Consider the following 15,746-nt stretch of genomic DNA (forward strand, 5'->3'; position numbering starts at 1 on the left):
ATTTATTGCCACATGTTCTTTTTCAAAGTAAAATATTGATATCTTTAGATGCTTGTGAATAATGACTCAAAACATTACAATAGTAACAAAAGAACTACAGTATGCCATGAAAATGCTACAGTTACTTTTAGTAATTAAATATAATTAGGTAGATTATTTTTAGATCAACTCTAAATATTTTAACAAGTATTGATTTGTTTGTATGTTAAATTTATGTGGGTGCATGCATACATCTCACAGAAAGTGAATCTGGGTGGCATACAACAAAATTGTAGAAGTTTAAAACAATAAAAATATATAGCAAGTATTAAAAAAAATAAAAATCAGAAGGCTAAGAGAGAACAGCAGATGTTAACAACAATAATGGAGCAATCCCTCAGATAAACTACCCCATGCTATGGAGGACTATGTGTCAAAACCAGAATCTTGAATTAAATTGCACACTGGCAACCATTGCAGCTTGCGAAGCAGAGATACAATGTTGTGTATTCTAGAAGCAAACATAACTGCCTGTGCCACTGCATTTTGAACCTGCTGAAGCTTCCAGATATTCTTCAAGGGCAGGCCCATGAAGTGTGCATTGTAGTAGTCCAATAGACAGGTAACTAGGGCATGAGTGACCATGAGCAGGACTCTCTGATCTAGGAATGGGCACAACTGGGACACAAAACAAAGTTGTGCAAAAGCCCTCCTAATCATGACTGCCACCTGCTCTTTTGAGCAGGAGTCATGATTCCAGGGGGACCCTCAGATCATGCACCAGGTGTGACTGGGGCAGTGCAACCACATCCAGCACTAAAAATGACACAGTCCTGGAATTGGCGAGCTACAAAAGCCAGAGCCTCTGAGACTTGCTAGGATTCAGCTGAAGCCTGTTGTTCCCCATCCAGACCCTCACAGCTTCCAAGCACCGGGGTGAGACCTTCACAGCATTGCTTAATTCACCGAGGGGGCTGAGATATATTTTTGAGATACTTTTTTCTGGGTGCCCAGATCTAGTATGGAAATTTCCTCTCCCCGCAGATCTTTTTCTTCAAAAAGTGGCTGAAATTGTTGGGATTTTTTTTTTCTTGAAAACATACTGTGAGATTTCCTCGGAGGTAAATTGTGGACATAGTCCCTCTTGGCTCCCTTTGCACATTTGTAAGAAAAATATGTGCACCAGACAGAATGAGCGTAGTTCACCAGAGGTTATGAGTAGAAGAGCATTATATAAAGGATATTCATATAACTAGAGACTCAATGAGGTCATTGAGCATCTTTGTTCAGAATTTAATGAGTTTTTTAATAAACTAGAATGTGCTCCCTTATTATGATGACCTAATGAGTCACTTAATATGTGGGAAACTCTGAGGTCGAGCATTGCCTGCACCTGCAGCATTAAAATGTCTCTTGGCTGGCAATATCCACGTTTGATGTTAATCAACCTCCCAGTGTTTGCATTCAGCAAAGTATGAATGTTTAATTACCATAAAATGCAATCACCATTTCTTGCAGACAATGAGTGACACATAGAGCTCATTGAGGTTATCAAAGAAGGACCAGTGGTCAATTGGGTCAATGATTTGAATTGTTTGACAGACCTATAGAAACAAAGTTCAAAAATCCCAAGTAAATTTGAGAAGTTTGCCACTGAATCTGTTAGAAAGAACTGTCATAATTAATTGAAGTTAACAAAAACCCTTGGTGATCAAAAGTTCAAGTTCAAGCTGTAGAGTTAATTTGGATTTACATTTCTTTGTTCTAAGTTTCTCATGAAGCATGATCTGATTACAAGGGTGAGCAGTTGCATCAGGGCATTATATGCATATTTTTCTAATAAAGGCGAAATCATTTTTAAGGTCCAAGTTACTGATACAAACAGAAGACTTCAAGAAGCTGGGAAAGAGGTAAGAAAATGGCTTTTGCAATTAATTCAACAAATGTTTTATGGAATGTGACATATGTGTACCTAATTTAACGATACTATCTTTGAAAATACTCAAGGTGCTAGCTCAGACAGAGGAAGTCATCCAGAGTAGACTTCAGCAGAGGAATATTATGACCGTGGTTGAAAAACTTCAGTTGTGCCTTCCAGGTTAGTTACAAATACTTAAATGCCAAACGTAGGAATACCTCTAAATGTCACTACCAAAGTGAAATGTAGATATATTTCAACACAGCTAATACAAAATGGAGCCTATGTTTGGGACACAGGGTATTTTCCGAAGAAAGTATTGCTTAAAAGACTTAAAGGGGATGTTTAAATGAGTTCAAATCAGTTGTCTTTTTAAACTTTTTTTTAAATTTATTCATTTATATCCAGGATATTGATAGGATATTCAGAGGTGAAATATTGCTTATAATATTAACTTGTAGATAGAAATATTATTTAACCATACAAATATTCTATAACTATTCATGGAACTCCCAGAGTTTCAAAGATAAGCTGAAACATCGTCATGTACAACATTTCCCAAATCCCCCTTTCTGATGTTTGGTTTTAATTAGATAGAGAAACATTACATTTTTGCCACTATCTGTAAAACACCATGATTCCCTGATGTGTTCTTCCTGTAACAGATGTTTCTGACAACAGCAGTGATCTATTTTTGGCTGTGAATCCATTGTAATTTTCACTGCATTGGATGGCCAATAAAGATAAATGAGTTAAAACAAAGTTTAAAAATGCTTTGAGATCAGCCTAAACTAACTTTCTAAAATTCCTATTTTTACTGATCCCCCCCCTTAAGTTTTGATCCTTATGTTGTAATACTTTCACAATGTCAAAAATGCATTTATATACAGAACAGATCATTTGGAAAGCCTCTGTATTTTGGTTATATATTTTATAGTGAAATTTATGACAGTTAACATTTTTTTTCTTACAGTATTGGAGATGTACAGCAAATTGAAAGAGCAGATGAATGTCAGAAGGTGAATTAATCATTTTTAACTCAATTAAATGTTTTAATGGTTCATCCACTTGTCTATTGCAATTACTGACGGAGTAGTAAAGCTTACTTTAGTGAGGACATTTAATGAATTTGGTCTGGTGATTGTATTCTTTTCCAGTTTGTTCCATGTTTTTCATTTACAAATGAACAATTATTATGAGGAAAAATAACATATTTGGAAGAGTTAGTAATTGGCTTTAAAAATTAAACTTTTAAGTCATATGCATCAAATTGAAATAATTAAATTTGGTTTATAATTCCAGTTTTTTTTATTTGGTTTTATTATTTAAAAACGAATAGTTAACACATGATCAAAATAGCAAAATAGGGATTTTCCTTGCTGGTTAATATTTGACTTCAGTTGTCATCTGGTACACCATACAACTTTCAAAACAAGCTCTAAATGAATATGTAAATATTAATAATGAATAATTATAATTATAAATAAAAATGAATATTTCTATTTGTTTTTTGACATGATACATAATATAGTAAAATGTAATATATAATATACTATAACTTAATATATATAATATAGTATATAATATAATTATAACAATTCCTGGTGAGATACACCCTATACGTCACATTCTTTGAGCTAACAATTTAATGTCTACATGTATTTATTGTATTAAAATTCAGGCTTTTTAATTATGTTGAAAGCCGCTTGGATATGCTAGGAAAAGAGTACAATATAGCCAAATGCTTTGCTTTCATCCTTCTCTAATTATTATTTTATAAATCTTACTATCTTTCAATCTCTGTCTCCCTTAGGATCTATATATCACCAATATACTTTTTTGGTAACAATCTTATTAAGGATTACGTTATACAAATAAAATTAATACATTCTATACAGAGAATAAAAATATACAAAAAAGAAAGAAACCAATTGAAACTAAAAAAGTGAAGAAGTAAAAAAGAAAAGAAATTTTCCTCTTCTTCTCCAGCGAGTGTAATCAGTGTAACACCGTCTCTTTTTTAAAAAAAGCTTAACGCCATTTCATTCCATGTCTCCTTCAATTCTCTATAATATTTTAAGACTTTATCCCTCCATCTTAATAATATTCGAATTACATTATTAATAGCAATAGCACTTAGACTTATATAGTGTTTTACAGCATTCTCTGAGTGGTTTATAATATCAGCCTATTGCTCCCAACAATCTAGGTCCTCATTTTTCTAACCTCAGAAGAATGGGAGACTGAGATAACTTTGAGCCCATCAGGATTGGACTCCTGGTGGGCTCAGAAGAGTTAGCCTGCAATACTGCCTAACCACCACTGCACCAACAGGACTCCTAATAAACCCACTTTAAATCCATCCTTTCACATTTATATCTCATTTTCTATTGAAATACCCCCACCTCATTTTCAAATAAAAATTTTAAAGCATTGTCATCCAATCTTAATCAAAAATCCATTAAACTTCACCAGAGATAACATTCCATCTTCACTTAAAATCCTTAAAACATTGTCATATAGTCCCAAACTGTTAAAATCCACTAGACATTACCAGAAATAGCAACCCACTTATACTAACCTTGGTCAAATAAACTGATTTTGTATTCTTTTTCTTTCTGTCAACAATCTTTAGTTCCCTCAAACAAAATCTAAATACCTACTTTTTCATATTTTCTTTATCTCTTCTCTCAGAATTGTTGGCATTCTGAAGTTTAAATTCAGTAAAGAAAAAAAATGTCCATATCGCTGTTCATATTTTCACTCTCACTTCTTACAAAATCTTCAACAATTCCAATGTCCCTTTTTAAAATCCATTGTAGAGAAGTTATCCACATCATTTTTCTGATATTCATATGTCTTTTGTAATTATCAAATCATCATCCAGTATCATTTGTAAATCAATTATTTTTCCTCTCTTTTTATTAGTTATCATTTTTAAATCTACATTCAGATCAATTTCAATTTTACTCAGTAGAACTTGCTCTTCATCAGTAAAATCTTCCAATTCTATAATAGCAGATAGCATTATAATTATTTCACCCATTCAACACAAAAATACTTTAGAACACACATGTCAAACTTGCGACGTCACGTGATGTCGCGCAACGTATCGGGACGGTTTTGCCATTGCCGGCAATGGGATGGGGGTGGCTTCTGCATGACGCATCCGGCCCATGGGCCGGCAGTTTGACACCCTTGCTTTATGGTAGCCATTAATATATTTATTTCCTTCTACCGCCCTCTAGTGTCCAACTTCAGAGTTGTCTTATCAGTTATTTAGATATACCGTAAACAAAAATATTTCCCACAGGAAAAGGCCTTTTAATTAACTTCAAAGTCTTTAATTCAAATCCATTACAATTTTCTAAAATCAGCACTGTATTTACCCTTTTGCTGTATATTCTGAAAAAATTCTTACAAAATTTTATTCTTACATAATTTTCTTTGTTAAATGATTGAAAAAGAATTCATCCAGCAAACACAATCAAACTTGAGGTTCCAAATGTTTTTAGTCTTTAATGAGGAGTAATTTTAAACAAACCTTCCAAAGTGAATCCAATGCCATTTTTCCCTCCTTTTCTTCTCCACTCTTATATGAGACTAGATTATTCAGGAATTTAGGCCGTTATTATTATTTTTTTGTTTAAAAAAATATGCTTGCTATGTTCCCCCCCCCTTTATGTCTTAAAAAAGATGGTTTCTTGTTTTTCCCCTAGATATTATTCTGCTCTAAAAACAATGGAACAGCTAGAAAACATATACTTCCCTAGAGTTAGACAGTATCGGTTTTGCCAAATCATGATGGGGAACCTTCCAAAGCTTCGTGAGGAAATTAAAGGGATTTCCATGTCAGATCTGAAGGACTTCCTGGAGAGCATCCGGAAGCATTCAGATAAAATTGGTGAAATGGCAATGAAACAGGTAAACATCCTGAAATGCTCATTTTGTTATATTATTAAATAAAGCCTAGCTGCAACAATCAAATTTAGCTTTTGTTCCTATTCTCAGGGAACTTTCTCTGATAAAAGTATAGCATCCAAGTGCCTCTTTATTATCATTATGAATACGTATTTGCAAACACCACATGTCAGCCTTCTTTGCAGGAACATAGCCTTTCCCTACCCATTTTGAATGGTAAAATACACTTTTGCATCTAAATGGTAAAACTGGATGAATGAGATTCACATTGGTGGCATGCCAAAATAAAACCAGTGTAATCATTCTGGAAAGCCTCCATGTGTAACTCTAGTTATGCGGCAAAAACCTTGGAGAGGGGTCTAGAATGGGCTGGATGTTTGTCTTCTTCCCATAAACGCTCTTTTAAAGGGATCTGTCAAAAATATTTGACCATGCTGGGCTCTTTTGCCAAGGGTACATTCTGTTGACCAGCTGTACAGTGGATGTGCTTGGATGGAGCCAGAGTGTTTTGTCAGATAAGGACTGAAGCTTTCATGTGCCCACTATATATATATTTTCCTTCTTCCTTCTGTTCTTTATATCATCCCTCACTTCATTTGGGTTGGTTGAAGGAAGGTTTAGCAGCCTTCTTCCACATTTGTTTCCCTCATATCATCAGCTGCACAGCAAGTTTGCCACACTGCATCCACTATTTTGAAAATTGCTGAGGTCTGCTGGATCCAGCTAAAGCATTAGGAGACCACCTCTTCTGCTACTCTGCCCTAGTTATGACTTGCATTTGTTTCTTAGGATGTAAAAGAGACCTCATGGATTATTTTCTTGATTGTATGCACTTTATTAATGCAGGCACAGCAGCAAAAAACTTTTAATACTGCTCTTCAGAAGCAGAGCAGTTTGTGCTGCGGAAAGAATGTATACATAAATAGCAATGGAATTGCAGAATCAAGGAGCGAAATAGTTTCAAAGCAAAACGTAGAAGATGAAGAAGAACATGAAGAGGAGGTATTTCAGTGGATTTTATTGTATTTTGATAGTTAGGTATGTCCACGGTAGACCAAGGTTCAACTGAGAAATAAGCAGACATTTGAAGTTTACGTTAAAAAATTCTGATATCAGATGAAACTTTAAAAAAAAATGCTCATGGCACAAAATGCTATAATGCTTGATAAATATCATTCATATGAATTTGATTTAGCTGAATGTTTTATGCTACTCTTTCTAGTTATCAGGAAAGAAGAAAATGTAGGAGATTATCTCCATTTTGTCCTTCCTGGATAACAGCTTCCCTACATAAACTGTCAATAACTGTCAGTTATTGCAACAGTAACTGTCCTAGATTGAGATAATTTTGGAAAGCATCTTGAGCTTATTTCAGATGGAAAATCACAGAAAAGTCACAATAAAGAAAACGATGTTTTGTTCTATTAGCATGAAAGATGTTTCTGTGACAAATGAATTTTACTGTATTCATAAAGGAAATCATAACCTAGTACATATGATCTTTTTTGTTGAATTTATACAGCCCAAAATAAAGTGAGAAGATGCATAATTTATATACATACCGTTTAATACACTGGTTTTGTTTATTACTACAATTGCCCTTTTCATTCTTTATTAGCTTTAAGCTTTCACACACCAAACCCCAGTTTTGTTAGATTAAGGCGCCTTTGGGGAGGACTTTTATAAAGTGTATTTTATAATTGGTGGAGCACAGCAGTAATCTTTTTAAATAAGTACTCTTTAGTTACCATAACAACCACGTAACTACTCGTAACAAAATTTTGCTCATAGAAAACAATATTGGTTTTCATTGAGCCTATTTAAATTTATGCTAAGTTTGCTTTGTAATATTATAGCTGATTGAATGTTATATTTTTGCCTGTTTTTTTTGGGGGGGGGATGCATTTTTACAGGTTTTGACTGCTCACGATCTGGTAGATTTTTCTCCTGTATATAGATGCCTACATATTTATTCAGTTCTGGTATGTATACATGAACATATGTATATATGTTATATATGAAACCCTTTTATTTGTATATATATATAAAGGAATGTACAGTCTAATAATAAATATGTGCATGCAATTTATTGCCTGCTAGTAATGCTTGTCTATTTAGTTGCAGCATTGTTTTTTCATTTGTAAAAAGAGTCCTTCGGGAAAGCCTTTGAGCCACTAGAGGCCCTTTTTTACAAGCAGGAAAAGAAAATACATTCCCCCTCGTTTCCCCTCTCTTCTTAATTCCCATTGTCACCCCATGTACTGTTGCCTAATTTTCCAAAGCAACTTGGTGAAGACAGAGAAGGCTGCGTAAAAAGAAGAAATTAGCGACAAGGTTATCGGATGCAACTCTACAAAATTTGCTGAGGCTAAGTAATGTTTAGAATAGTCTCACTGAAAACAATGAGAGTCATGCTAGCTTAACATAAGTCACGTTGATGATAATGTGCATATTTTAAATGAGATTTGACCTCTGACAGGAGAGGGTATTCAATTCTTTCTTCCTATCCTGGCCCTGATCTAGGTTTGTAATCTTTTCTCTTGCATATCCTCTCTATTACACTTAACTGTGGGGAAGATTTAAGTTTTGAAATAACATTTATATACAGTATTTTCAATTTTTATGAGGATAAGATAAAGGTAAAGGTTCCCCTGCACATGCGTGCTAGTCGTTTCCGACTCTAGGGGCCGGTGCTCATCTCCATTTCAAAGCCGAAGAGCCAGCGCTTGTCCAAGGACGTCTCCGTGGTCATGTGGCCAGCATGACTAGATGCCAAAGGTGCACGGAATGCTGTTACCTTCCCACCACAGTGGTCCCTATTTTTCTACTTGCATTTTTACGTGCTTTCGAACTGCTAGGTTGGCAGAAGCTGGGACGAGTAACAGGCGCTCACTCTGTTACGCGGCACTCGGGATTCGACCCGCCAAACTGCCAACCTTTTGATCGACAAGCTCAGCGTCCTAACCCACTGAGCCACTGCGTCCCTTTCTTTATGAGGATAAACACTGTTAAACAAGCAGGGAATCTCAGTATCCTGCTGAGTATAGGACTTTCTGCAGTTGATTGGATAGGAACACTAGACAGGTTAGGAGCTAACCTGAACCTAGCCAGAGGTTTATGCAGGTCACATCTTACTGAGGAAAGCAAGAAATGTGCCCCTGATAGTCTCTTCATTGCTAACTCAGCAGCAAAACATCCCGAGATGATGCAGGATGATCCCTTGGTCCTTTATTCCAATCCTTGTTTTCTTGCAAGAAGGTTCACCATAAAGGCAACTAGGAGAATTTGTATAGGTAAGAAAGAGTCAGAGAGTCATCAGGATGATCCAGAAATTTGCTTTCACTACTTAATGGCCAATACGTTTACTGGATGATAGGAATGGAAAACCTAAACCTGTGGAAGCATCCATGTTGGGGAAAATTACCCTTAAACTATTTTTGATCATTTGGAAGAGAGAGACTGCTTTATCTTCTTTTGCATAGACAACCTTTTGTCTGAAAGGGCTGGGCTAGAAGACCTTCCAACTCTATTATTCTGCATACCTAATAATCTGTTGTGGAACTAAGGACAATAAAATAAAGTTCCGCGATTTAAAAACATTTGATTCTGGTTACAGTGGCCTGGGCTTTTCCTTAGGGAAGGACAACAGGCAGATACTGTAGGTTTGGAGCACATCCAAAGCCATTTGGTTGTCTATATATCATTCTGTCTCATAGTGGAAGCAATCCTATGCTACTATTTTTCCCAAACTACCGAACAATGCTTAATAGTTTTAGAATGAGCCATCGTTTGAAGTTAATGTCATTTCATGGCTTCTTCATTTTTATGGCTTGTTCTGAAGCTGTTTGCTATAGTTTCCCATTTTGGATGGAACAAGAAGCTATAGTTAATTACAGATTCATGCTTTATTACTATAGCATTTCCCAGCTGAATGTGCCCATCGTTTACAGGTTAATTCATATCTCAGTCTATTAAGCCAGTGTGTGATAGTATGAACTCTTACATGAATTAGCTAATCAATCTTTGGTTGCTGTTAGAAAAACAGTGATCTTAGATCTATCAGGTATAATGTTCCTATATGCTCCTCAAATATCCTGTTTCTGGCCCTCCAGTATTATACCTGATAGATCTAAAAGATCACTGAAAATGAAGAAGCCATGAAATGACATTAACTTCAAACGGTGGCTCATTCTAAAACTATTAAGCATTGTTCGGTAATTTGGGAAAAATAGTAGCATGGGATTGCTTCCACTGTGAGACAGAATTATATATATATATGTATGTATGTATGTGTATATGTGTGTATATATCTATATCTATATCTATATATCTATATATATATCTTTATATCTCTATCTATATATCTCTATCTACCGGTATCTATCTATCTATCTATCTATCTATCTATCTATCTATCTATCTATCTATCTATCTATCTATCTATCTATCTATCTATCTATCTATCTAAATCTCGGGGTGAGGTATCATCAATATGCTGATGATACCCAGCTTTTCATATCCACCCCGAACCAACCCATTGATGCCCTGGACGTGATGTCCCGTTGCCTGGAAGCGGTACGAATCTGGATGGGGAAGAACAGGCTCCAACTCAACCTGGCCAAGACCGAGTAGCTTTACATACCGGCATCTCGTACAGTTCAGGATATTCCACCTTTGGCTATGGGGGGAGAGGCGTTACCCCCCCGTTGAGAGGGCACGCAACCTATTTGTATTTTATTGTTGTTAGCCGCCCTGAGTCCTTCAGGAGATAGGGCGGCATATAAGTCCCAATAAATAAATAAATAAATATAAACAAAACCTATCTGGAACAATGATTTAAAGGAGTATTTTTAAAATGAAATGTCTCTAGTAAAACAGAATCGGACAGTACACGCAGTATACTTGTAGTTATTAGTATCCCATATTTTTAAAAAGCTATTTTTCATATTCAGAAGTGTGGGGACATTTATCATGAAGATATTTGGGAGAACAAAGAGATGTCTTAAATTGTGTATATTTTTTTGTTTAGGGTGATGCAGAAACATTTGAAAACTACTATAGAAAACAGAGGAGGAAACAAGCAAGACTAGTTTTACAGCCACAGTCAAACATGGTACTTGAATTTAAAAAAGAAAAGATTTATACAACCTCTCACATTCTTTCTGTTAAATGATTGTGTTCTTTTCTTACAGCATGAAACAGTAGAAGATTACAGAAGATATTTCAGTCAAATTGTAGGGTGAGTAAAGCTGCTACCTGTACTTATTATAGCTTTTCAACAGATTTGCATTTGCTTTTTTGCCTTATTTTTGCTATATTAACACTAGCAATTGATATTTTAAGATAGCAAGGAGTAGGAACAGTTGTGCTCCTTTGTTCCTCCCATCATCATATGTCAAATTATATTTTCTTGAAAGTAAATAATGTGTGTATTAAATAATTGGATCTATCAGATGTTAAGATCTTACAGCTTTGTTTGGAACTTTTGGTGGTAACTGGATTGAAGAAGATAGTACTAATTTAATTTGCCTATTAAGAAATGGGTTATGGGATGTTATTTGTTAGCTAAAAGGAGAGGAAGAGATCATGGAATTGTTTACACTTGTCATGATGATGGTGGCATGTCAGAGCTTGCACAGTCTTATTGCACAAGATAACCTAGGAGTAAACACAGTGAACCATGGTCTATAGTAAATTGTGGTTTACTTACAATATCTACAATATCATATACTAGGAACAATATACATACATGTGCTAATACAGCAGGCTCCAACAAACCACAGTTACAGCAGGAAATGGAAGAGAGAGAGAGCATCTGTGGAGTCCAACCCTAACCCTAACCCTTCCCTTTATACAAAGGCTCTTAAAGGGACACAGACCCTGCTGAGTCATTCTCATCATTACATCTTACATTATATAAGCTGGTTAGCTGTTAAATCATTACCTTGACATGGCAAGTCCCTTTCTTGCAAAGGGAGGGGTTTTTTAATTCATTTTTTTCTTTTTTCTGGAACTTTTTTCTCTTTCTTTTTTAGTTGCATTATCTTTTATTGTTCTATTCAGACCTTTTAAGAATATTTTTTAAATATAAAGAATTGGATCTTTAGGGTATAGAGACTGTTGATGCCTTAGTGACATATTCTTTCTAAGGCTGCTGACAATTATCATATTTCTACTACAGCATCCCAGAATTTACAGGCTGACGTTGCATAGTCTAAAAAACATGAGCCTTATGCACAGCAACTGTGACAGCTATTGTTAAGCAAAAAACGCTGCTCCCTTCTTAAATAGCAATTGACTGAATCTCTCGTTTATGAGCATCCATTGATTGCCAAGATGTCTTCAGTCCACTACAAGCCAGCCCATATTCAGGTGTTGGTTTTCTGTTGATTTATAATAAAGTTCACAGTCTAGGCAATCAGTCCTGCCTTGCCTTCCCACAATCTTGCTATGTTGAATGCATGAACAAAAAATATGCTCTCCCGCTGAGGTGCGGTCTGAGGGGGTAAACGTCTACATTTATTACTGTATCTCAGATATACTTTTCCTAATCAAATGGCGAAATGTGGGTTTCTTCACACATTCCCTTTAAGTTAAGCACTAAAGGTGCGAATGGGACCGACACTACAAAAGTTTGGGAAATGGCTAGTGTAGCCTCCAGGTTTGGGGGCTGAGGATGAAAGCGGGAGGAAAAGGGAGAGCAGAGTGCTTTATTGCCCTTTATCCCTTATGTCACACTGATTCCACTATTTCTCATCCTGTTCAGTTTTTTTGTCGTGGAGGATCACATTTTACACGCAACCCAAGGATTAATAACAAGAGCTTACACAGATGAACTTTGGAACATGGCACTTTCAAAGATTATCGCTGTCCTTAGAACTCATTCAGTAAGTGAACTGGTTTTTTTTCTTTTTCTTTTTCTTTTTTTGGACGCTTCCCTTTAAATTTACTTACTTAAGACCCTGTAGAGTATGTTTAGAGGAAGGAGAATGTGGGGAAGTCTTGCGGCGGCGGCGGTGGTGGTGGTGGTGGTGGTGGTGGTGGTGGTGCAGAATGCAGGTCTAACATGTGGAGGGCGGGGGAGGTATTGGTAATTAAAAATTGCTCAGATTTGGGAGGGAGCCCATGAAGCCTTTGTTTATCCTTGCACTATCTGGCTTTGAGTCACAGCCGTGGGCTATCTGCATAATCCCCCCAGCTGATTTACAACTCCCCAGGTCTTCCAAACTCTTCTTAGTCTGAACAGTTTAGAATATGCAGAGTTAATCTGCTCTTATTATTGCAATCTGTCCTAATTAGTTTCAACTGACCTCTTTATTAGGTCAGAGTGAATTAGTTTAGCATTGAAAATAGCACCAGGAAATAGTTTCTCATTATAATTCCAAACTTTTTCCCAAAGTAAACTTCCCCGGCCAAACTCTTAGCCTTAGGACAGCTCTAAATTGTAACAGAGTTGTACACTAGCTACTGGACCTTATTAGCTGTTCTTGGGTTGGGGAATTATAAAACAAGTGCCATTTAGTCTTACCAAGTTATCTTCTCCTAATTATTTGCATTTTTTTGCCTATAAAAGAATAAAAGAGCAAAAATTGCTAATAGCTGGTGGACTTTTATTGTGACAGTTTGTCGGTAAATAGAAGCAAATGGTTATCTAACATAAACCCAGACTATTTCTTTTGTTCATTTATCACATTTATGTAGCCACCCATCTAACAAAATGTGACTGTGGGCAGCGCACAAACATAACACCCATTAAAAACTACATAAAAATCTACAAGGAGTCAACCATAAATAAAATAAACATATAAAACCCAAGAATGTGGGAGAACAACCATCACTTGACCTCACACAGCCACCTTGCAGGCTCCCTATAGATACCCAAGGCTGATGAAAAAAGCATATGTTAAGTGCCTGAAAAAAACATGTCTTAAGGCTAAGTATGTATACGGAAAACATGTATATAGAAAAGCCCACACATGTTCATGCCATATTTTTCAAGTTGTTTTCTATCATCAATAACAGAAATAGCAGATGACAGAATCAGGCCAATCTTATCTGAATTTTACTCAGAAACTAAGGAGAGTTAGATCTGGTTAATCCTTAGAAGGGAGACCACCAGGGATCCCACATATCCAAGCTAGAGTGGGAAGATAAAAAAAAAGCATTCTTTAAGAAGAGAACCTGTAAATTGCCAAGCAAACTGCATGAATGTGGGTATGCAGTCACCGCTAATCAAGCTCAGAGATTATCTTAAATATTTTTATAGTTTCTACTTAAAGAAGAAATTGGAGTAGCCAACATTTACATCTGAAATTTAGTGATGGGGAGCAAAATGAGAGGTAGAGCACTTTTTCAGAAACTGACTTAAATACCAACATGAGTGACTTTAGAAGAGTATCAGGTAAATTAATAGTGAATAAGATTGTGGGTAGTATTTAGCCACGAGGCAGAGATATCTATATCTATATCTATATCTATATCTATATCTATATCTATATCTATATCTATATCTATATCTATATCTATATCTATATCTATATCTATATCTATATCTATATCTATATCATCTATATCTATATCTATATCTATCTATATGTTTCAAATGTTAACTATTTAGATTACCTTGCTAGGCCCCAAACATGGGGCAAATCTTTATTTCCTGTTTTCAGCCTATCTTGAAGGCCATCGAACAGGTTATAGTCACACCGGACAGTTCATATATTTGTGTAAATTACTAACAAAGAATTAAAGGAGAACTGAGATGCATTTCTGACTCTTTAGTCTTCATCAGTCAGTCATACCCTTCTGAGATTCGAACCTGGGCTGATTGCATATTAGGCTGTGTTATTTGCCTCTTGAGCCACAAGGTCTCTCTCGCTCTGTTAGCTTTTTTTTCTGCAAGGGAAGATATGTTTCAAATGTTAACTATCTATATCTATATATCTAATCTATATCTATATCTATTTATCTATATACATATATATATATATATATATATATATATATATATATATATATATATAGAGAGAGAGAGAGAGAGAGAGAGAGAGATGTCTGTCTGTGTGTGTGTCTGTGTGTGTGTGTGTGTTTGTATGTATATCTCAGACAAACACTTCTCACATATTATTTATGAGGAATATCTATGGAGATTCTCAATCATCATGGTTGTTCCAAAGATGCTTTTCAAAAGGCAATTAAACTTTCTTGGGTTTTTCCTTGAAAACATTTCACTTCTCATCCAAGAGGCTTCTTCACTTCTGGAACTGAAGAACAGAACTGAAGAAGTTTCTTGGATGAGAAGCAAAATGTTTTTAAGGAAAAAAAAACACAAAGAAAAAGATAAGCAGAAGAAAGTCCTGTTGCCAATATGCTCTGCTTGTAAGCTTCCCAGGAGCCTCTGGTTGGCCACTTTTGGAACAGAAAGCTACATTGGAGAGGCTTTTAGGCTGATCCAGCACGAATCCTCTTCTATTATCTTCGTTTGCTAGTTAAGAGATGATAGCAAGAAAACCCTAATAAAGGTTCTTTCCTTAGAAATGGAAAAAAAGGTGGAGAAACGGTGCCCAGATTTCTCTGCTTTGCTTCTTCCTGTTCTCTGAGTTCAATAGAAAATTACAATATTGTTCTTACTTATCCTTTAAAAATAAATAAATCCATACACTATTGTTGGAAATACACCCATTAGTAAGCTTTACAGCTATTGAAAACGAGCAACACATTAGTAGACAAACATTAATTTGCTTAATTTCTTAAGCGTAATCTGATATTTTAATTTTCAGTCCTACTGCACTGATCCTGATCTTGTCCTGGAGCTGAAGAATCTGATAGTTGTCTTTGCGGATACTTTGCAGGTTGGTAACATGCTGGCATTTCAGGCATGGAATGTCTATTTACTGTATCCTTTTCTTATTTATTTAACTAGATTCAA

The 15,746-nt window shown here is 35.6% G+C and overlaps 1 protein-coding gene across 4 annotated transcripts in view; it reads left to right on the plus strand.

Moving 5' to 3' along the window:
* EXOC6 (exocyst complex component 6) overlaps positions 1–15,746 on the plus strand; it is a 128,101-nt gene that overhangs the window by 35,990 nt on the left and 76,365 nt on the right. For all 4 annotated transcript variants that reach the window (XM_081328202.1, XM_081328203.1, XM_081328204.1 and 1 more), the window contains exons 3-12: positions 1,842–1,889; positions 1,987–2,077; positions 2,871–2,916; positions 5,617–5,821; positions 6,665–6,820; positions 7,732–7,800; positions 10,848–10,931; positions 11,011–11,057; positions 12,585–12,705; positions 15,598–15,669. In XM_081328202.1, coding sequence (XP_081184328.1) covers positions 1,842–1,889; positions 1,987–2,077; positions 2,871–2,916; positions 5,617–5,821; positions 6,665–6,820; positions 7,732–7,800; positions 10,848–10,931; positions 11,011–11,057; positions 12,585–12,705; positions 15,598–15,669 — 939 coding nt within the window. The remainder of the gene's footprint in view (positions 1–1,841; positions 1,890–1,986; positions 2,078–2,870; positions 2,917–5,616; positions 5,822–6,664; positions 6,821–7,731; positions 7,801–10,847; positions 10,932–11,010; positions 11,058–12,584; positions 12,706–15,597; positions 15,670–15,746) is intronic.

This window comes from Vipera berus (genome assembly GCF_964194415.1).
Source record: "Vipera berus genome assembly, chromosome: 5".
Classification (NCBI taxonomy): domain Eukaryota; kingdom Metazoa; phylum Chordata; class Lepidosauria; order Squamata; family Viperidae; genus Vipera; species Vipera berus.